At 37.8% G+C, this 24,093-nt stretch overlaps 1 protein-coding gene across 2 annotated transcripts in view; it reads left to right on the plus strand.

The window, feature by feature from the left end:
* The window catches only part of STIM2 (stromal interaction molecule 2), a 181,568-nt gene that overhangs the window by 103,885 nt on the left and 53,590 nt on the right, over positions 1-24,093 (plus strand). For both annotated transcript variants that reach the window (XM_070372242.1, XM_070372243.1), the window contains exon 3: positions 14,393-14,507. In XM_070372242.1, the coding sequence (XP_070228343.1) occupies positions 14,393-14,507 (115 nt within the window). The remainder of the gene's footprint in view (positions 1-14,392; positions 14,508-24,093) is intronic.

Genomic DNA, 24,093 nt, shown 5'->3' on the forward strand with positions numbered 1-24,093 from the left:
CGCCGAAGAATTGATGCTTTTGAAGTGTGGTGTTAGAGAAGACTCTTGAGAGTCCCTTGGACTGCAAGGAGATCCAACCAGTCCATCCTAAAGGAGATCAGTCCTGGGTGTTCATTGGAGGGACTGATGTTGATGCTGAAACGCCAGTACTTGGGCCACCTGATGTGAAGAGCTGACTCACTGGAAAAGACCCTGATGCTGGGAAAGATTGCGGGCAGGAGAAGAAGGGGATGACAGAGGATGAGATGGTTGGATGGCATCACTGAGTCAATGGACATGAGTTTGGATAAACTCCAGGAGTTGGTGATGGACAAGGAGGCCTGGCGTGCTGTGGTTCGTGGGGTCCCAGAGTCAGACACAATTGAGCGACTGAACTGAACTGATACAGCAGATTCCTTGTATGTCTCTTGCTTTATTTACTGTGTCAGAAGCCACCTTTGCTTATTATTGGTCATTAAATGAGTCTACACTTTGGGTAATAGGGACCTTCAAGCTACAGAAGTTTTGTTATTTGAGGACTGTATATTTTAGGGTGATGTAGCCTCAAGTTATTCAATACCTGAATTAAAGTAGCTGTAAAAACAGGTGTTTAGTATTCAAATTTTCCATAAGTCTCAGACCAGATGGTATCATGGTTAGTTCACAAGCTCAGTGATGTGTAGCTCCGAGCTTTGTGTATCCTCCCATGGTAATATCAAGAGTGAGAAGGTTTGTCCCAGTCTCTCTTTGTTTTATGAGAGAGGAGTCTAGTACCTATTCCCTTGTAAATTATACTTGTAAATTAAGTATATAATATTTCATAAGATAAATACAGTGGTTAATAAACATATGAGAATTTTAACCTCAATAAGATTTTGGGAATGCCTAATTTAATTGTGTTGTTCTTGGGAATTATCAAACACTGCCTTGGTGAATCTAGGTTAACACCTTTCTGCATCAGGATAGGAGTTAAGAGACACTATGAAAATGTCATCAGAAGCTCTGATTGATTTGTTATAATTTTATTTCTTAATATATTCAATATATAGCTTCTAGTCAGTATAAAAAATATACAAGGAAATCATACTCAGTGGACATAATTTTATTAAATATCAGATTTATTAAATGTAAGCTGCTTTTTTTTATTAAGGATAAATATCCCTCATTTTAAGTTATGCCATGGTAGTGCCATAATTTGTGTAATAATTCTAATTGTTGACAGTTTGGGTATCTTCAAATTTTTATTATTGGTAACAATATTACAATGAAAGTTCTTACCTTTCCTGAAAAGTGGAAATTTTGGTATAAAAGCAATTACCATTTAACATTTTAATTGTTTTGCTAAAATTATCCTCTAAAAAGGTTGTACTAGTTTTTACTCTTTTTTAACAGATGTGTGAATGTGCCATTTCCTTTGTGTCCTGTAGACTGTGTTTTTTTCCAGCCAGTAGCTTTATTGAGGTAAAGTTGACCTATCATAAATTGTGTGTATTTTCCCATGTAGTTTCATTTCCAGCAATCTTTATTCCTTTATAAAGATTTTGATTTTCAGCTGGTTACATTTTTCTTCTGCTTATAGGGCTTTAAAAACATTTCTGATGGTACAGGAACAAGCTCTTTTGGTATTTGTATATATGAAAATGTTTTTATTTTGCCTTCATTTTTGAAAGATGCTTTTGCTAGGTGAGAATTTTAGGTTAAGAGTTTTTTTTTTCCCCTCCTTATTTCAAATATGCTGCTGAAGTGGTCTCTGGATTCTTTGTGTCTGATGAAAAATCTGCTGTCCTCCTTTTCTCTGTCCCCCAGTTGTACTTAATGTGCCCTTTTTTCCCTCCTCTGGTTGCTTTTAAGATACTCTGTTTATCCCTGATTTTAAGCTAGTTGACCATGATATGGATTGGTGTAGTTTGTGTCTCTTGTCTTGAGGTTCACTGATCTTATGGAATGTGTAGGTTCATAGTATTAGTAAGAATTGGAACAATTATGACCATCATTTCTTCAAATAAACTTTTTTGTTCTTCCTTCTTGGCTCCTTGGAGACTCCAGTTATACCTGAGTTATAGCTGCTTGAGGTGGGCCCACAGCTCATTATCCAGTTTGGGTAGTTTCTGATACTTATTGTTAAAAGTTTGCTGATATTAGTCTGTCATGTTTAATCTATCATTAATTTCATTTAGTGTGAGATTTTTTCATTTCCTTCATTATAGTTTTAATGTTTAGAATTTTGATTTGGGCCTTTAAAAAAGAACTTTAATTTTTCATGTCTCCATTAATGTGTTTAATATTTACCCTAACTTTGAATATCTAGAATACATCTGAAATGACTATTTTAATATCTTTGTTTACTAATTCTCCCTGCCATGTTTGGATTGATTTTGATTGACTTTTATCCTAATTTGGGTTTTAATTTTCTGTATCTTTGCATGCCTGGTAGTTATTATTAGATGCTAGACATTGTAGATTTTACCTTTTTGGATCTGAGTATTCCTATTTATGGGCTTCTCTGGTGGCTCAGACAGTAAAGAATCTGCCTGCAGTGAGGGAGACCTGGGTTCATTCCCTGGGTGGGGAAGATCCCTTGGAGAAGGGAACGGCAATCCACTCCAGTATTCTTGCCTGAAGGATTCCATGGGCAGAGGAGCCTGGCGAGCTACAGTCCATGGGTTACAAAGAGTCAGACCTGACTGAGCTACTAACACTTAACGCTGCTCCTGTTTATTCCTGTAAATGTTCTTAAGCTTTGTTCTAGGTCAGGTTGAAATTACTTGGAAACAGTTTAATCTCTTTGGCTGGCACTTTTAAGCTTCTTTCCAATGAATATTCAGTACTGATTTCCTTTAGGATTAACTGGTTTGGTCTCCTTGCAGTCCAAGGGACTCCCTAGAGTCTTCTCCAGTACCACAGTTCCTACTGTTCATGGGGTTCTTGAGACAAGAATACTGAAGTGGTTTGACATTCTCTTCTCCAGTGGACAATGTTCTGTCAGAACTCTCCACCATGACCCCATCTGTCTTGGGTGGCCCTACACGGTATGGCTCACAGTTTCATTGAGTTAGACAAGGCTGTGGTCCATGTGATCAGTTTGATTAGTTTTCTTTCATTGTGGTTTTCATTCTGTCTGCCTTCTCACTGATAAGAGGCTTATGGAAGCTTCCTGATGGGAGAGACTGATGTGAGGGAAACTGGGTCTTGTTCTGATGGGCGGGGCCACGCTCAGTAAATCTTTAATCCAATTAAAGATTGAGATGGTTGGATGGCATCACCACTCATGGACATGAGTTTGAGCAAGCTCCGGGAGTTGGTGATGGACAGGGAAGCCTGGCGTGCTGCAGTCCATGGGGTTGCAAAGAGTTGGACACAGCTGAGTGACTAAACTATAAGCTTTAGACAGGACCAATGTGGTGTTTAGTCTAGGGTTAATATTTCCCAGTACTGAGGCACTCTTAGTATTCTATGTGGTGACTCACATACTATGGTTTTCTACTCTGTCTTGTTGGAACAAGCACCATTCCTTGCCCTGCATAATCTTTAGGGATTGTTTTCTCTGGTTCTTTTGCATGTCTTTTTTCCTTGCATGCCTGAGCTGATTAGTAGTCAGCTAGAGACTCAAGGCACTCCTTTGAGATGTCCAGGCTTCTCTCCTCTGTGCAGCTCACTCTTCTCTGGTACTTAGAGCCCATATTCTCTAGCTTCCCTTAGTCTCCCCAACTTTCTACTTCCATCTCTTTAACTCAGAACTGCTAGTCTCTGCCTGGGTTCTCTCTTCCTGTACCTTTTCCTGGAAGTTCTCTCCAGGAACTAATTTAGGGCAACCATAAGGTGTACTTTGTTTCTTGTCTCTCAGAGATCACTGTACTTTGTTGCCTAATGTTCAGTGTCCTGAAAGCTGTTGTTCCTTATGTTTTGTCTTATTTTTTAGTTGTTTGGGGAAAGGATGGTAAATCTGATCTGTATAATTTCATCTTGGCTGGAAATACAAATTCTGACTTACTAAGTTTTAGCCAATAAAAACAGAATCAGATTTTTTGTTTGTTACATCTTGAATGCTTATCACTACTTAAAGTGAAATTCACATATTTATGTTAAATTTGAATGACTGGCCTTACGTATTATTGCTTTTATGCTGATTGTATAGAAGTTTAATTTTTGTGGTCTTATGACCACACAGATTCATGGATGACAGAAAGATGTGTAAGTAGCTTTTTGGGTGTTCAGAGTTCTGGAATCTGAGACCATATCCTAATGGTAGATATTGACAGAAGAAATGAAGGCCAAGACTTGGCTTTGGTGATCTAGTTGCCACGAAACCTATCTGTTTTAACTCCAGTAAAAGCAATAAGTTTTCACCATATATTTGTAAAGCTGTCCTCTTTTCTTTTTTAAGTCATTATAATTTGTGAAATAATTTTTACCTTTTATTTCCTAAATGAGGATCCAAAAGGTAAGTCATTTGGACCCTATCTTAGTGTTCTTTTAAATGATAGTACAATGCCTTTTCTTTTTTTTAAACTAGTGGACAGACTGATAGAATCATGCATAAATAATTTCGTTAGAGATTTTTGGATTATAATCAATAATAATACTGAAGAGTAACCAAGATACAGGTCATGCATTGGTTTTTGTAAAACAAATGGCAGGCCAACTTCACTCACAAAAACATTGAGTTTCACAAGTTTCTTTGTAAATTACTTGTTTGGCTCTGCCCGCCTGTCATTTCTCTATTAACTGATCAGTCAGTTGTACCTGTATCACAAATAATGGTTAAGTTCTACAATTACTTAAAAAAGGCTGTGATCTAGGTTAAATGGTGTTGACAGTAATTGTGCAGCTCAATTGAACCCTGGAGTTGTTCAGAGAACAAAATCCTAAGGAGGTCACTGTTGGATTTACTGTAGGTAAACTGGGGATTGATGGGTAGATTTTTGATGTTGGAAACTCGGAATGGGATTAAGGGCTGAAGTGGTTCTATAGCAATACTGCAGGGAGTTACTGTGGTGGGAGGTGGAGCCAAAGTGTGAAGTTACGCTTGTGTAAAATGGAGACTCTTTTCTAGGTCAGCTTGCAGTTTTCATTAGCATAGAATTTAAATTTTTGAATTTAGGATCTGAAGAAATTTTTTCAGATGTTACATAATTTACCTTTAAAAAAAATTCTTAGTTGCATGACGACATGTTCCACTTTGCCTGTATTCTCTTGTGTACTTTATGTCAGTGTCATCAACCATCTTAGATAATAAGATCAGTTTTTAAAACAGGTTCTGTCTTCAGTACTATAAATGGCTGACATTGTTGAGTGTTTACTATATGCCAGGTACTGTTCTTTGCACTTCATATGAAATAAATTAATTTCACAACCCTTTGATACATGACTTTTATTACCATTTGCTGATGAGAAAGCAAGAGCACAGAGGATAAAGTAACTTACTGAGGTCAAATGACAAATGGTAGATTTGGGATACCTGCGTGCTCTGGGGACCCAGGGTGTGCTGTCATCCACTGTGCTGATTGCTTTAACAGTTTTGGGAAGAAGAGAGAAACATAGGCAGCTCATGCTTAATTAGCATGAAGGGAAAGGCTACCCACTCCAGTATTCTGGCCTGGAGAATTCCATGGACTGTGTAGTCCATGGGGTCGCAAAGAGTTGGACATGATTGAGCAACCTTCACTTTCTGAGACATTATTCTAAGCTATTTTAATATTATTTTCAAGACAGGAAGACCCTGGAATTTTTTTTTCAAGGAATGAATCTGCTTTGACTGACACATATCAGACCTTGGACACTGTTGTTTTCTTGACAGGTGTCATTTGGGGAAGTCTCTGCTTACATTGTTATGAAAAAACTGTGGTTTTCCTCTTCACCTCTAGGTTGTATGTTTTGTTTCAGTATGTCTGAGATGGCACTTTAAAAGTACTGGGCTTGGATAGAAGGTGGGAGGGAGGTTCAAAAGGGAGGGGGTGTATGTATACCTATGGCTAGTTCATGTTGATGTATGGCAGAAACCAACACAACATTGTAAAGCAATTATCCTTCAATTAAAAATAAACAAATAGCATTGGGCAGTCTTTTCCTCATAAATGTCTGAATTCCTCAAAATCCTAACATATAGTCAGGATGAAACTCATTTATTTAAGCTTTAAACAACAGTAATAACATTGACATATAAAAACCAGTCATTTTGGGTCAGAAATATTTTTATTGTCTAATACTTCTGTGTACTATGAATGCCTTTTTAATTTATTCATTTTCATGGCTGTATATAATGGGCAGTTTTGTTTTCCTCACTGTATAGAGGAGAAATTTGAGATCAAAGAGAATATAAGTAGTAGAGCCAGATTTTGAATATAGTCTGCCAACTTTGAGAGTCTTGAGTGCTTAACTGTGATGGTAAATCACCTCTCCTGGGGTTTGAGGCCTTTAAGTGGTGCATTTAAAAATAAAAGAGAAAACACAGATCTGTCATTGTATGTCATAGAAATCAGGGCCAGAGCTGTGTAGCCCAGGCCTCCTGAGACACTAAGGCAGTCCTGGCACTATTTCTTTCTGTCTCTGTGTTCAGTCCTGTCTCTTTCATCATTTTCTTTCTCTCTCTGCATTTTGGCTTCCTCCTTTCTCCTTACCACCTGGCTCACCTTGACTGTTCCTAAAATGATACCTTCAACACAAGTGTCTTTACCACCTTGAATATGCAGACCCTTGGCCAAGTGACTCAGCTTTTCATGATCAGATTTATAGTTTCTCGTGAGATAGAATTCTGTCATTCTGGTCAGGCTCTGGATTATTTTCTTCAGGGCCAAGCGTCCATCCTTCGATCATCTATCTGTGGTGGGGCTGATAGGCTGAAGGACGAGTGAGTGGACAGGACAGTCAAGGATCTGTCTACACGACCACTGGTAGGTAGTTCTCAGGGAAAGATTAGTACCCCGGAATATGTCTATACTAGTACATATTGGATTTTATTAAAGCAGTATCATAAAACTAACTACACATATATAAATATCAATACAGATGCAATAAACACATCATAAAAATTAAATGAAGCGATAAAAAGTAAAACAACTTCACAAATACAAATATAAAATGCAAAATAATATATATGTTATAGGTACAAGTTTTTTAAAAGATGACTTCTTTTAGGTTGTGAAAATCAAGGAAAGATTGATGAATTGTTCTAAATTAAAGAAGATGAAAGGACATCTGGGGCTTCCCAGGTGGCTCAGTGGTAAAGAATCCACCTGCCAATGCAGGTGACGCAGGATTGGGAAGATCCCCTGAAGGAGGAAAGGGCAACCTAATCCAGAATTCTTGCTTGGAGTTCCCATGGACAGAGGAGCCTGGTGGGCTCCTGTCCATGGAGTTACAGAGAATCTGACTAGACTTAGTGACTAGGTATGATGCAAAGGGACATGTGGACTAAATGTAATACATGGTCCTGGATTGAATCCTTTAGCTGCAAAGATTTTCATTGGGACAACAGCACATTTGGAATGTGTTCTGTGAATTAGATAGTGCAAAATAGAGAGTGTCAGGATTAATTTCCTAATTTATATCGTCATACCAGTACTATATAGGATGAAATCATGTTTATAGGAAAACATGCTGAATTATTCAATGATAATGGGACAACATGCCTACAACTTATTACTAAGTAATTCAGTTGGGGGTAGGGGAAAGCTTTTTGTTCTGCAATTTTTGAAAATATTTCAAAATAAAAAGTAAGAAAAGATAACTTCCTGCAACTGCATATATAATTTCTTTAATGGTACATTCTAGAAGAATTTATATAATAGAATCATCTGATAAATGTTTTCGAAAAGAATATTTGAGTCATTTATTTGCTGAGCACTCCTTTATTTGTATTGTCAATGCGGACTTTCCTGAAGTATGTTTACATAATTGGATAGGTTTACCATGAAACTCTACGTTATTTGCTATATGTTATTTGAGGATTTACTTCATAAGATTTCAAATTCCGTTTTCAGATTTCATAATTTACTGGTCTTACTGAATAAGAAGTACCTCTCTGGTGGCTCAATGGTAAAGAATCCGCCTGCTAATGCAGGAGACTTGGGTTCAATCCTTGGGTCTAGAAGATCCCTGGAGTAGGCAATGGCACCCATTCCAGTATTCTTGCCTGTGATATCCCACAGACAGAGGAGCCCGGCAGGCTACAGTCCATGGGATCACAAAAGAGTCAGACACGACTTAGCAACTAAACAACAACATATATTTTCACTTATTGGTGACTCTTTAAATTTTTTCTTATAGTGTCCCCCATTTCGAAAATATGCAGTTGTCTGTGAAGTTTTAGAAAAGTGTGAATAGTCAGAATTGTCTTCTCCTCTCTAGGATATTGAGGAGTTTATTGAAGCTGTTGGTTTATAGTATATTTGTTTTATTTTCCAATTTAGTGTCAACATAAAGTAATTCTAAATATAGTACTTTCTCATCATCTTTCGTGATCAAAATGTTGAAGATATATGAAATGTAGAATATACTTTTGTTATATGCGTATACTTTTGTGTTATCCTGAAGGTCATATTTTAAAGCAGAAATATATATATATTAATTTTTGAATTATAATTCTACAGAAAACATAATTCAGTGTTATTTATTCAGTTTTTGCACAACTTAGGAGCCAGATAGTTTTTTTACTCCAGATAGTTACTTTAACTTTATAAGCTTTTTTAAAAATTGCATTTTGATACCTTTATTTTGTTAAGCACACATTTTGGTAGATATCTATACACTCATTTTAGGCTTTCTAAAATAGTATTTGGAATGTCACATGTAGTTTATATGTGGTAAATAGCTTTATTTTCTGAAGTGTATTGATCCTAAAGCCACTGAACTCTTTTTTTCTGGTTTTTTTCTGGGTTCTCTGTGTTCATTGTGGTAAGAAGAATTTCCTAGGACATTGTTTTTTTAATGTATCACATAAATGAAACACTTGCTATTTGTTCCAACTGACTGGACCATTTCCAAGGTAGGCTTCCTCTCTGCCATGTCAATCATCGTATTTTTCAGTCTAGAATTTCTCTCTAGCTCTTGGATCTCTTCCAAGATAGGGAGGGTTTCTGAGCATCTCAGCAGCAGTGATTTTTACAGGTATATGCACAGGATTCTGAAAATGTCAGTCAGAATGAAGTGGGATGGACAGAAATAGGGAAATAGAAATAGACAAGAGAAGTAGAGGCAATGAGGCAGGTCGCTTTAAAAACAACTTTTTTTTTTAAAGGAGCATTTAGAAAAAAAAAGAGTAAGGCACTGTTTAGAACAATAGAATATACAAGCGCTAGAGTGGACCTTCTAGAATAGTGCTTTCCAGATTATCTAGATTAGTGTTAACCTGTGGTGAGGGACCAGATTTTTTGTTTCCAATTCATTGTGGATAGGGCCTATCCAGTAAGTCCATTTGCCACACGATTGGTTAGGATTCTTTGAACACATTGTCTCATTGCTATAATGGATTCTAAATTCTGAAATTTCTCCATTTCTGTGTGTATTGTATGCAGCTATCAATTTGCTGACTGATGCTAGTCTGCTGACCACATGTTGAGTAGTGATTTTTATTTTCCTAAAACTTTATTTCCTCATTTTACACCCAAGGTTATTTAGCTCAGAAAAGTGAAATGATTTTCTTTATATTGTATAGCTGTTAAATTTTCTTTTGTAGTTTCAGTAGAGAACAGTTCTACTCAAAAGCAAACGTTGGCCTTTGGTCGGAAGGCGATATTCACAGTCAGTACATTGTTGTTGTTCATTCTGTCAGTCCTGTCTGACTTTGTGACACCATGGACTGCAGCATGCCAGGCTTCCTTGTCCTTCATTATCTCCTGGAGTGTGCTCAAATTCATGTCCATTGAGTGATGCAGTCCAACCATCTCATCCTCTGTTGCACCCTTCTCTTCTTGCCCTCAGTCATTCCCAGCATCAGGGTCTTTTCCAATGACCCAGGGTCTTTTCCTGCTCCTCACATCAGGTTTCCAAAGTATTGGAGCTTCAGTTTTAGCGCCAGTTCTTCCAGTGAATATTCAGGGTTGATTTCCTTTTAGGATTGACTGGTTTGATCTCCTTGCTGTTCAAGGATCTCTCAAGAGTCTTCTCCAGCACCAGAATTCAGAAGGATCAATTCTTTGGCACTCGGCCTTCTTTATGGTCCAACTCTCAAAATCATACATAACTACTGGAAAAACTATAGCTGTGATTATATGGACCTTTGTCAGCAAAGTGGTGTTGCTGCTTTTTAATAGGCTGTCCAGGTTTGTCATAGCTTTTCTTCCAAGGAGCAAGCTTTTTTTAATTTGATGGCTGCAGTCACTGTCTGCCGTTATTTTGGAGCCCAGGAAAATAAAATTTGTCCCTGTTTTCACTTTTTCCCCATCTATTTGCCATGAAGTGATGGGACCAGATGACTTGATCTTAGTATTTTGAATGTTGAGTTTTAAGCTAGCCTTTTCACTCTCCTCTTTCACCAAAGTCATAAATATATGCCTCTGTGGTTTGGGGCTGTAACAGATTTATACTTTCTGCATTATGGATTTCTTAAATAATCTTTTGTATGCCATTATAATTTTAGAATCAGGAAAAAAATCAATAAAGATGCCAAGTAAACAATACCAAACAAGAAAAATCAGAAATATTGAGATAGAAAAAGCATCAGTTCATTTCAGTTGCTCAGTCGTGTCTGGCTTTTTGTGACACCATGAATCGCAGCACGCCAGGGCTCCCTGTCTATCACCAACTCCTGGAGTTCATTCAAACTCATGTCCATTGAGTCGGTGATGCCATCCAGCCATCTCATCCTCTGTTGTCCCCTTCTCCTCCTGCCCCCAATCCCTCCCAGCATCAGAGTCTTTTCCAATGTTTGCATGAGGTGGCCGAAGTATTGGAGTTTCAGCTTTAGCAGCAGTCCTTCCAGTGAACACCCAGGACTGATCTCCTTTAGGATGGACTGGTGGATCTCCTTGCAGTCCAAGGGACTCTCAAGAGTCTTCTCCAACACCACAGTTCAAAAGCATCAGTTCTTCAGTGCTAAGCTTTCTTCACAGTCCAACTCTCACATCCATACATGACTACTGGAAAAACCATAGCCTTGACTAGACGGACCTTTGTTGGCAGAGTAATGTCTCTGCTTTTGAATATGCTATCTAGGTTGATCATAACTTTCCTTCCAAGGAGTAAGCGTCTTTTAATTTCATGGCTGCATTCACCATCTGTAGTGATTTTGGAGCCCAAATAAATAAAGTCTGACACTGTTTCCACTGTTCCCCCATCTATTTGCCATGAAGTGATGGGACCAGATGCTATGATCTTAGTTTTCTGAATGTTGAGCTTTAAGCCAACTTTTCACTCTCCTCTTTCACTTTCATCAAGAGGCTTTTTAGTTCCTCTTCCCTTTCTGCCATAAGGGTGGTGTCATCTGCATATCTGAGGTTATTGATATTTCTCCCGGCAACCTTGATTCCAGCTTGTGCTTCTTCCAGCCCAGCATTTCTCATGATGTACTCTGCATAGAGTTAAATAAGCAGGGTGACAATACACAGCCTTGATGTACTCCTTTTCCTATTTGGAACCAGTCTGTTGTTCCATGTCCAGTTCTGTTGCTTCCTGACCTGCATATAGGTTTGTCAAGAGGCAGGTCAGGTGGTCTGGTATTCCCATATCTTTCAGAATTTTCCACAGTTTATTGTGATCCATATAGTCAAAGGCTTTGGCATAGTCAATAAAGCAGAAATAGATGTTTTTCTGGAATGCTCTTCCTTTTTTCGTGATCCAGCAGATGTTGGCAATTTGATCTCTGGTTCCTCTGCCTTTTCTAAAACCAGCTTGAACATCTGGAAGTTCACGGTTCACGTATTGCTGAAGCCTGGCTTGGAGAATTTTGAGCGTTACTTTACTAGCGTGTGAGATGAGTGCAATTGTGCGGTAGTTTGAGCATTCTTTGGCATTGCCTTTCTTTGGGATTGGAATGAAAACTGACCTTTTCCAGTCTGTGGCCACTGCTGAGTTTTTTCTGGCATACTGAGTGCACTACTTTCACAGCATTATCTTTCAGGATTTGAGATAGCTCCACTGAAATTCCATCACCTCCACTCGCTTTGTTCATAGTGATGCTTTCTAAGGCCCACTTGACTTCACATTCCAGGATGTCTGGCTCTAGGTCAGTGATCACACCATTGTGATTATCTGGGTCGTGAAGCTCTTTTTTGAACAGTTCTTCTGTGTATTCTTGCCACCTCTTCTTAATATCTTCTGCTTCTGTTAGGTCCATACCATTTCTGTCCTTTATTGAGCCCATCTTTGCATGAAATGTTCCCTTGGTATCTCTGATTTTCTTGAAGAGATCCCTAGTCTTTCCCATTCTGTTGTTTTCCTCTATTGCTTTGCATTGATCGCTGAAGAAGGCTGTCTTATCTCTCCTTGCTATGCTTTGGAACTCTGCATTCAGATGCTTATATCTTTCCTTTTCTCCTTTGCTTTTTGCTTCTCTTCTTTTCACAGCTATTTGTAAGGCCTCCCCAGACAACCATTTTGCTTTTTTGCATTTCTTTTCCATGGGGATGGTTTTGATCCCTGTCTCCTGTACAATGTCACAAACCTCCGTCCATAGTTACATAATAATCTATAAAAACTTTTCTTTTTGCATAGAGTAATGGGTTTATATGTAAAAATTGTCAAGGGATGAGGCCTAAAAGATGGTCAGAAACAAGATTAGGAAGCAGTACATAATTCATAAAAATTTGCTTTTTCTTTGGTAGACAGTGGAGGGCAATTGAAGAATTTTATATAATGAGGCAATACAGACTAGTTTGGTTTTTAGCAAAGAAAATTTTAGTGTTTTCATACTATATATTTTAAATTCAGATTAAGTTATATCCAACCTAGATAGCATATTGAAAAGCAGAGACGTTACTTTGCCAACAAAGGTCCGTCTAGTCAAGGCTGTGGTTTTTCTTGTGGTCGTGTATGGATGTGAGAGTTGGACTGTGAAGAAGGCTGAGCGCCGAAGAATTGATGCTTTTGAACTGTGGTGTTGGAGAAGACTCTTGAGAGTCCCTTGGACTGCAAGGAGATCCAACCAGTCCATTGTAAAGGAGATCAGCCCTGGGATTTCTTTGGAAGGAATGATGCTGAAGCTGAAACTCCAGTACTTTGGCCACCTCATGCGAGAAGTTGACTCATTGGAAAAGACTCTGATGCTGGGAGGGATTGGGGGCACGAGGAGAAGGGGACGCCAGAGGATGAGATGGCTGGATGGCATCACTGACTTGATGGACGTGAGTCTGAGTGAACTCCGGGAGTTTGTGATGGACAGGGAGGCCTGGCGTGCTATGATTCATGGGGTCCCAAAGAGTCAGACACGACTGAGCGACTGGACTGAACTGAACTGAACTTCAGTTTTGTAAAAAACTTTAGTTCTAAATGCTGTAATTGAATGTCTTTCAACTAGAAAAAATGAATTAAAATGTAGAAGAACAAAAATACGATCTAGTGATTGAGGCTGTTTACTGTCTTATGAAATATCCCTGTCACTAAGTATTTGGTCAGATTGTGGCAGCATATTATACTGTTGAGCATAACCAAACTGCTTGGGCTGGACTCTCAACTCTGGTGTTCTTTTTTTCAACATTGGAAAATTACTTAACCTCTTTGGGTCTTGGTTTCTTCACCTATAAAATAGCGATACTTGATACTTTGCTTATAGAACCATCATAAAGTTGTATGTGTGTTTTGATATGACATCTTTATTCTATAACAGATGGCAGTATCTGATAAATGTGTGTGCTTAGTCGCTCAGTTGTGTCCAATTCTTTGTGACCCCATGGGCTGTAGCCCTCCAGGCTCTTCTGTCCATGGAATTCTCCAGGCAAGAATACTGGAGTGGGTTGCCATGTCCTCCTTCACAGGGGAGCTTCCCAACCCAGAGATCAAACCCAGGTCTTCCACCTTGCAGGTGGATTGTTTACCGTTTGAGCGACCAGGCAAGCCTAAGAATATTGGAGTGGGTAGCCTGTACCTTCTCCAGGGAATCTTCTGGACCTAGGAATCAAACCGGGGTTTCCTGCATTGCAGGCAGGTTCTTTACCAGCTGAGCTACCAGGGAAGCCCACCTGATAAATAATGAGCATTAAATACATACTTTTAACTGCTGCTGTTGTTGTTACAATTAGAAGATATCTTATTAAATAAATTTGATAAGCATTTGAGAATAATATGAGTGTAAAATACCAGAAATATGCCAGTTGTTATGAGAAAATTACCAACCGCTGGACTTCAAATTTTACTTTTTTCTGTTTATAGAGAAATGCGGAAAACTATTCTATCAATGCTCAGGAGTTTTATTAATGTGTGAGATGATTTGCTTATATTTTTTGTTTTCATTTAAGTATACTTAATATTTTCTCTTTTACAGTTTATCAGAGAAGATATGAAATATAAAGATGCCACTAATAAACACAGCCATCTGCACAGAGAGGATAAGCACATAACTGTTGAGGATTTATGGAAACAGTGGAAAACATCAGAAGGTAAGGCTGTTTTAGTGATCTGGAGCTCTGAGCTGCTTTTCTGCACTGCTCACCCATTTTTAACATACGATTTACAAAAAAAATCCAAATAGTATTTCTGTAAGGATGTTTATAATTTTAATAAATAATTGTTCCAGTTTTGGTTTTGAAATATGATTTTCATTTTTCTTAGGATTTAAGGGTCAGCCTGTTTTCAGATAATTTGATACCTTATACTAGAATAAAAAGATAATATATGTCTGAGAGCTTAAAATTTTAGTGTGTTGTTTCATCTATTAAATGGCATTATTATAAAAGGTTTGTCAAATAAACATATGGATCACAAAGTTTTCCTTTTACTTACGGAGGACAGTTTGTAAAGTTTTTAGAAGGCACAGAACTTTTAACCTTTTTCTTAAGGAAACTGTTCATGAAGCCATCTAATAGTTGCTTGGTAAAGTGTAATTTATATTTTATTCCTTTCTCTACACTTAAGTCCTCAAACTGTCTTATGGATAGTAATTGTTTAGGGCAGAAAAGATGTGTGACATAAAATTTCAACTAGATCTCGAGTATTGGAAAGCTACTTAAAAAAAAAGTCTTCCAAGTTTTTGGGTTTTTTTTTGGTAACAGAGTTCAATAAAATGTCTTTTTCCTAATGTTTCTATTCACTTATCAAATCACAATTATATTGTAGTTTATATTTTTCTCTTCAAGTTTGAATAGTGAAATGAAATTAAAAAGAAGCTAGGACAGAGTGCCAAGTAGGAATATGAAGAAATTATGAAGCTTACTAGACTGACAGTGGTAGCATTTGGAAATCAGAAAATACAAGAAACTATTTCCATCAGTGCTTCATATTTTTATTCATGCTTAAGATTTGCTAACATTTTTGTTTTCATTTTTTAAAAATAATTCTGAGGAAAATACTCTGGGAAGAAGAAAATGAAAGAAGGGAAAAAATACTGTTGACCTCAATGAAAGATACATAGATAAAAAAAAAACCAGTTTGTCTCCATTCCCCTTCCCCATACCATTTTAAAGTAATACAAACTTGAGTAGGAATAGGAATGAAAGTGAAAGTGTTAGTTGCTGAGTTGTGTCTTACTCTCTGCAACCCCATGGACTGTAGCCCACCAGGCTCCTCTGTCCATGGAATTCTCCAGGCAAGAATATTGGAGTGGGTTGCCATTCCCTTCTCCAGGGGATCTTCTTGACCCAAGGTTGAACCCAGGTCTTCTGCATTGCAGGAGGATTTTTTTTTTTTTTTTTACTATCTGAGCCACCAGGAAGGAATAAATGAGTATAAATTTCATGGGCAAAAGTGCTAGAATGGTCAAACTTAGTAAGATTTAATCAATTTATATGAGATACCTCAGTAGTACATAGATATTAGTAAATATTAGTAAATGGACTTGGTGATCCATTATGGAGTTGATTTCTACTAATATCTTTTAGATTTGGAGTTTGTGGTAAGTTGACTGGAGCCCACTTAACTATGTTTGAAGGAAGGAAAAAAAAGACTTCACCACTTCTCACCACCTGTTGTGCTCTCACCATGGTTCAGCCCCCATCTCTTTCCTACATATCACGGTAATTTTCTGATAATGGTGGAGGGTCCTTAAGCATCTCCCTGTGGATGCTTGTGTTCTGTGGTAGTCTGTGCTTCACTTGTAGAGTAATCTATTTACCATATAAATCAGATTTGCTCAATATCCTGTAATGACTCAGTCAGTTCATTTCAGTTGGTCAGTCGCGCGACCCCACGGACCGCAGCACAACAGGCTTCCCTGTCCATCACCAACTCCTGGAGCCTACTCAAACTCATGTCCATCACATTGGTGAAGCCATCCAACCATTTCATCCTCTGTCATCCCCTTCTCCTCCCGCCTTCAGTCTTTCCCTGCATCAGGTTCTTTTCCAGTGAGTCAGTTCTTTGCATCAGGTGGCCAAAGTATCGGAGTTTCAGCTTCCACATCAGTCCTTCGAATGAATATTCAGAACTCATTTCCTTTAGGATGGACTGGTTGGATCTCCTTGCACTCCAAGGGACTCTCAGGAGTCTTCTCCAACACCACAGTTCAAAAGCATCAGTTCTTTGGCACTCAGCTTTCTTTATAGTTCAACTCTCATACATGACTACTGGAAAAACCATAGCCTTGACTAGACGGATCTTTGTTGGTAAAGTAATGTCTCTGCTTTTTAATATGCTGTCTAGGTTGGTTATACCTTTTCTTGCAAGGAACAAGCATCTTTTAATTTTATGGCTGCAGTCACCATCTCCAGTGATTTTGGAGCCCCCAAAAATAACATCTCTCACTGTTTCCACTGTTTCCCCATCTATTTGCCAGAAAGTGATGGGACCAGATGCCATGATCTTCGTTTTCTGAATGTTGAGCTTTAAGCCAACTTTTTCACTCTCCTCTTTCACTTTCATCAAGAGGCTCTTTAGCTCCTCTTCACTTTCTGCCATAAGGGTGGTGTCATCTGCATATTTGAGGTTATTGATATTTCTCCCGGCAATCTTGATTCCAGCTTGTGTTTCATCCAGCCTGGCATTTCACGTGATGTACTCTTCAGATAAGTTAAATAAGCAGGGTGACAATACACAGCCTTGACGTACTCCTTTTCCTATTTGGAACCAGTCTGTTGTTCCATGTCCAGTTCTAACTGTTGCTTCTTGACCTGCATACAGATTTCTCAGGAGGCAGGTCAGATGGTCTGGTATTCCCATCTCTTTCAGAATTTTCCACAGTTTGTTGTGATCCACACAGTCAGACTTTGGCATAGTCAATAAAGCAGAAGTAGATGTTTTTCTGGAACTCTCTTGCTTTTTTGATGATCTAACAGATGTTGGCAATTTGATCTCTGGTTCCTCTGCCTTTTCTAAATCCACCTTGAACATCTGGATGTTCATGGTTTACATACTGTTGAAGTCTGACTTGGAGAGTTTTGAGCATTACTTTGCTAGTGTATGAGATGAGTGCAAATGTGTGGTAGTTTGAACATTCTTTGGCATTGCCTTTCTTTGGGATTGGTATGACAACTGACCTTTTCCAGTCCTGTGGCCACTGCTGAGTTTTCCAGATTTGCTGGCATATTGAGTGCAGCACTTTCACAGCATCATCTTTCAGGATTTGGAATAGCTCAACTGGAATTCCATCACTTCCACTCGCTTTGTTTGTAGTGATGCTTCCTAAGGCCCACTTGACCTCACATTCCAGGATGTCTGGCTCTAGGTGAGTGATCACACCATTGTGGTTATCTGGGTCATGAAGATCTTTTTTGTATAGTTTTTCTGTGTATTCTTGTCAACTTTTCTTAATATCTTCTGCTTCTGTTAGGTCCATACCATTTCTGTCCTTTATTGTGCTCATGTTTGCATGAAATGTTCCCTTGGTATCTCTAGTTTTCTTGAAGAGATCTCTAATCTTTCCCATTCTATTGTTTTCCTCTATTACTTTGCATTGATCACTGAGGAAGCCTTTCTTATCTCTCCTTGCTATTCTTTGAAACTCTGAATTCAGTTGGGTATATTTTTCCTTTTCTCCTTTGCCTTTAGCTTCTCTTATTTTCATAGCTATTTGTAAGGCCTCGTCAGACAACTGTTTTGCCTTTTTGCATTTTTTTTTCTTGGGGATGGTCTTGATAACTGCTCCCTGTACAGTGTCATGAGCCTCCATCCATAGTTCTTCAGGCATTCTGTCATATCTAATCCCTTGAATCTGTTTCTCACTTCCACTGTATAAGGGATTTGATTTAGGTCATACCTGAATGGTTTTGGTTTTCCCTACTTTCTTCAATTTAAGTCTGAATTTGGCAATAAGGAGTTCATGGTCTGAGCCAGAGTCCACTCTTGGTCTTGTTTTTCCTGACTGTATAGAGCTTCTCCATCTTTGGCTATAAAAGCTAAAGTCTTTAGGAAGACCTCTAAAGGTCAGTGATCTGCCCTATCCTAGACCCTCTTTTCCATTTTCTGTCCTGTCCATCTCACTCTCACTGGGCTCTGTCCTAGATGGACTTCTTGCTGCAGGACTGCAGATGTCCTCCTGATAACCTCTTTTATTGGGCTATTCTCTCCCTAAGGTCTGTCCTGACCACTCTATTTAAAACAGCAAATTGCAAACCACAACCCCCATTGTCTCTTGTACCCTTGTTGATCCCTCTTCTGTAGCTTCAGACTTTCTCCACCACCCCATCATGTATCAGCTTCCAAAGTATAATTGATTAATTTGTTTTGCTTGTCCTTTTCCTTCTCTCCCCTGCCCCCAAAAAAGTTAGCCGCAGAGAAAAGGGGTATCTTGGTCTATTTTTGTTTATTATTGTGTCCCAGATTTGATGGGTTCTGTCCCTAAACCCTATTTTGATTTCTCACTGTAGTGAGGGATCTTTTGTGAGAAATGAGAAATGTCTGTTTGGTTTTAGTTGGAAGATCTTTTTAAGTTTTGAATAGCCTCTTAAATCTCTTTTTCCCTAGGCTTTCAACTTGATTTCCATGCCCTGAGATTTTATCATCATGGTGGTGCGAAGATTTTCCCCTTAACTCTTCAAAGAGTTGGCCTAAATTATCTACTCCATGCTTCTTTTTCTCTGAACTCCAGTCTCTCACATAACAACAGGGGTTAGGGTTTGGGAGGAAGAGTCTTAGGTTCCTACTGCAAGAACTGCATGGGAGGGAAGAGAGAGGAGCTAAATGAAAGAAACGTTTATTAGAAGTTCTGTAGTGACCGAATTGATTTTCTCAGTGTCATTTCTCTCAGTTGATTTGACCATGTGTGACTCTTTCCAGTTATTAAAGTGCTCATGTGAAAAGGCAGGGCATTGTTCTTAAGTCAGTGATTTTAATCATAACCTGACAAGCCCCTGGTTTCCTGGAGGCATCTCGGGGGACAGGGCATGCTAAATGTGTAGGGTTCTGCTTTTATCTGGTATATTTTGTTCCTCTTAAAGATTTCTTTTCGGAAACAAAAAGTAATTCTTCTGAAAAGATTTGAAAACTGCTGATAAAGTGACTAGAATGCAATAATATGTAACTTAAGTTTGTTTACTTGAATATGAATACAGATACATACACACACACATGGACATACACACAAATATCCAGTCATACCTGTGCCCATCCTTGTGTCTCCAGTTCTTAGAACAGTGCCTTATTTACCTTAATATTCAGTAAAGATCTGATGAATGAATGAGTGTATAATGTCTGATGAGCGCTGGGTACTCAGTAATTCAGTTCATACTTTGAGTACAGGCATTTCTGTTGTAATGAAATATATGCATTCCTGGAAAACTTATGCTATTCAATTATTATGCTTAATAATTGGAATTTATGGAAGAAAACTGGGGTTGGAGCCAACTACTCAAAACCTATGCAGCTTTGTAATCAGAGCACTAACAGTACTAATAAAAATACTAGCACAGGTAAAAAAAAAGTGTTGAATTTCAAACCAGTAAATACTGTGCTTACTGTAGAACTTTACCTTTAATAATACATAAAGATAACTTAATAAAAGAAGTGTTAGATAGGGCTGAACTTGCTAAATAATGACGATAAGGGCAATGTATGCAAAGATGAAAACTAAACAGCAGGCATATCTCAGAGGCTGTGGCCAGGCTGAGCTAAGAGGAAGAAGGAATGGCAAGCAGACATCATTTTCATAGCTTTGTTGTTCTGTCTTTATACTTTGTATCCAGTTCCTGTTACTTGGTGGTGTAAAATGATAACATGTGAGGAAAAGTCACCTGTGAGATGATATGACTTTTATGTTAACACGATTTCTTTTTATCAGTTGCAGGTAAGCTAATTCATGCTACAGAAGCAGTGTAGCCTAATAGGTTATATCTATTTTGTGTTAAGCAGCCAGTGGATCCTGGGTATTAAAGATAAGTTAAATGCATTCTGTGCTATTAATATGAGAAGTAAGTAGCTGAGTGGAAGAACCAAAGTAAAGAAATAATTACAACATATGGTGATAGTGTATAATAATGGAAGTAAGTGTAAGATATGAGGTAGCTCATTGGAAGGACTAATGAACTCTCTGATAGAATTATACCCAGAAGGGGGTGTTTGTAATCAGCTGTGAGGATTGACCGGGAGTTCTGGAGGGGAATAAGGAAAGTAAAAGTTGCTCACTCGTGTCTGACTCTTCGTGACCCCATGGACTCTACAGTCCACGGAGTTCTCCAGGCCAGAACACTGGAGTGGGTAGCCTTTCCCTTCTCCAGGGGATTTTCCCAACCCAGGGATCGAATCCAGTTCTCCTGCATTGCAGGTGGATTCTTTACCAGCTGAGCCATAAGGGAAGCCCAAGAACTGGAGTGAGTAGCCTGTCCCTTCTCTAGCAGATCTTCCTGACCCAGGAATTGAACTGGGGTCTCCTGCATTGCAGGTGGATTCTTTACCAGCTGAGCTATCAGGGAAGCCCTAGGCAATAAGGAGGTAGACCATATATTGGAGCTCCCTTATAGCTCCTCTTTCAATTACCTGAAAATTTGCTGAAAGTGGAGGTAGCCTGCTTTAGGTGGTGTGTGGGTTTTCAAGCTGTATAAATATACATCACAGCCCTTCTGTTTATAAACATTAAGACATCTGGCACATTTTAAAATGCACTTGAAAATGGATCTCTTGTGTCATATAAATGAGTAATGTAGTAAAAGTGCCTGGCATACTTCCTGGCAACACCTGATAGGCACTTAATAAGTGTTGACTTACTTACATTTGTAATAATGCTGAATGAACAAAAATGTTCAGCCCTATTTAAAGTTTTGTAAGGTTTTTTGCTTCAGTCTCATAATATTCATCAGTAAAATGAACAGATATATTAGGCTAAAGACTCACCATTTTAGTGTACAAATCTCTGGGTGGTGAAATGTAACTAAGATCTTTATGGAATGTTGTCAAATGGGGGAAAAGGTAGAATTGTGTTCCTCAGAAATTGATACTGATCTCATATAGAAAAATTTCAGTGTGACCTGAATGTACTGGTGTGTGTGTATGTGTAGAGAATCCTTGGTTAGCTTGCAAATGGCAAAAGTCCATATAAATAAAAGTCACTTAAAAAACTAATATTAGATTTCAGACAGATTTTGATAAACTGGATCAGTTGTTAAAACTAATGAATGCAGCAGTTAGATAGCAGCCAGATACCTAATGAAGGAAAATATATATAGAAAATTATTGATTATGTATGAGATCTAGGGACTCATGTTAGATATAAAACTGATTAAGTAATATACTGTTTTTAAAAATAACTCATTGGGTTAAATAGTTATTTTAACATGTGACAACCATGAGGTAATCTTTCCATCCTGTTCATGTTCAGTATGGGTCTTATCTTACATAAGGTCATTGTATAATTTTGGTCTTTACACATTGAATAGACATTTGGAAATTTTGCTGAAGGTTTATTGTTGTTTTTTTGACTAGGAATTTAAAGAATCTGAAATTGCTGGAGAGAATGAAAGATGTCAGCCTTTAATAATGTATGTTTTAAAGTGTGTCCAAAATCTAGCTAGAGAGAAATGAGCAAGAGCATTTTCCTTCTGTTTAGGAAAGCAAAAATGTCAGTGTTACATGAAGAAAATATAAAGGAAAAGAATTCCTGATGATGGGTGTTAAATTTCTAAAAGTAAGGAGGATTTTAAATCTTTCTTTATGTAGATCCTTGATATTCCTAAGGATATTTTTCTGGGTGTAAAAGTACAAATGGATCTCTAAATGTCAATAAAATTACTTTTTCATGTGTATGCTGTTGGTTGCAGTGAGACTGGAATGAAATAAAATGTAAAACAATCAATGCATATTGTTTGACATTATCAGTGGAGTAACTCAAAATGTAGACCTTGTGGATAATAAGGTAGCCAGTTATCTTTGTGGCATCCATCAACACAATATTGTATATTTACAGTATGCAAAGCAGTCACTATGGCAGGATACAAGTATAAGATAAGGCCTTTTTCTTCCAGAAGTTTACAATATTGTTACATGTGCACAGATGAAATGTTAAACAACAATACATGAAGATTTGATTAAATAGTAGGTAAGTGGTTCTATTGTGGGACTTTAAAAGAATGGATAGATTTATTATGAGGAAGTCTTCATTAGAGGATGACTCTTCAGCAAGATTTTGAAAGATAAAATTTTCCTAGAATTGAGAAAAAGAGGGATATACGTACAGGTTAGCATATTAAAATGAGTACTTGTAATTCCCATTAGTCCTAAATCCCTCAAATAAGCATAGTTTTCAAGTCAGAAATGTAATTTTTTAGTGTATGAGATAGAGTAACACAAGACTCTTAATATGCTTCAAATGCTTATCTGTTTTATTAATCCAGCTGTTTAACACTTCAAGTTTTATATCATACTTTTAGTTCTAGGAGAAGTTGTTAACTATCTATAGAGGTACTGGGTTTTCATAGCCCACAGAAAGTGGTTTATACAAAGGAAGCCCTGTTCTTGAGGTAGAGTCTAGTTTCAGAATGACAAATGTCATTATTTGCACCACTAACAAAAGTCTTTTATAGTCAAAGTTTCTTTTATGTAGAGGGTAGGTAAGACAAGCATATTGTTCATTTATTCTGTCAACCAGCATTCAAGTGTGTTAACATGGGCTTTTTCTATAAGAATAGAATAAATATTACTTGATCAGTATGTAAATTACTTGATCATTTTGCAAAAACAGTTTTGTATTCATCAGAATTGATTTTTATACTTTATATAAAGTGTGGTTTTATTCTTTTACAATCAGATAGCTTTCTTTGTATTGGGTCCTTCTCCAAATGAGTTCACAGCACTCACAATAAATTGCTAATGTTTCTTAATCTTATCATGTGTAAGTATTTTGGTCTCTGTTCTCTGAATTTCAGATCTCTTTCAGGGATAACTATTTTAATTATTTTAGTTGTCTTCTATTTCTCTTTTTCTTTTCTTGTTGGGACTCTCTCTTTTACTTCAGGATACTTGACTTCTGGAGATTTAGTCATTGCATATGCTGATTTGCTAGGATGAATTATGACTTTTTAATGTATAGCAGATACTTGACTTTGAGACAGCTCTGTGTTCCTTTATAGTTCTTTCTTGGTTTTGTTCTGAAATAGAGACCACCTGTCAATATGAGATGCAGAGACCCACTGCTTATTACATTTCTCTCAACACTGGGCTCTAGAAAACTTGATCGTTTCTATTCTGTGTGAATAGATGTATTGTGAGCTTCATTTTTTCCTCAAATAATGGACTTTTATATAGTCATCATGCAGCGAAGCTTTTCTTATCATTTAAGGAGGTACTATTCTAAAATTGTTTGTGAATTTGCCTTATTATGGTTTTTTATATACCTGAATTATTCTACATTTCTCCTCTGCTGTGTTCACAGACTCAAGGGATACCTCACGTTTGGAGTACAGTAACAGAACCTTCTGCAGAAGGTAAACATAAGGGCTGTCCACTTTTCACTGTGATGGACTATCTAGAAAACAGGCTTTCTTGAACATCTTACTGTTCTTTCTTTCCTTACCCCACCAATTGGGAACCAGTTCCGTATGGATGTGTATTAAATTTTGCTTTACTAATCTTTTGGGAAGGGGGTGGGTAGGAGGGACTCTGGTTCAA

Source organism: Bos mutus, chromosome 6 (genome assembly GCF_027580195.1).
Source record: "Bos mutus isolate GX-2022 chromosome 6, NWIPB_WYAK_1.1, whole genome shotgun sequence".
NCBI classification, from domain to species: Eukaryota; Metazoa; Chordata; class Mammalia; order Artiodactyla; family Bovidae; genus Bos; species Bos mutus.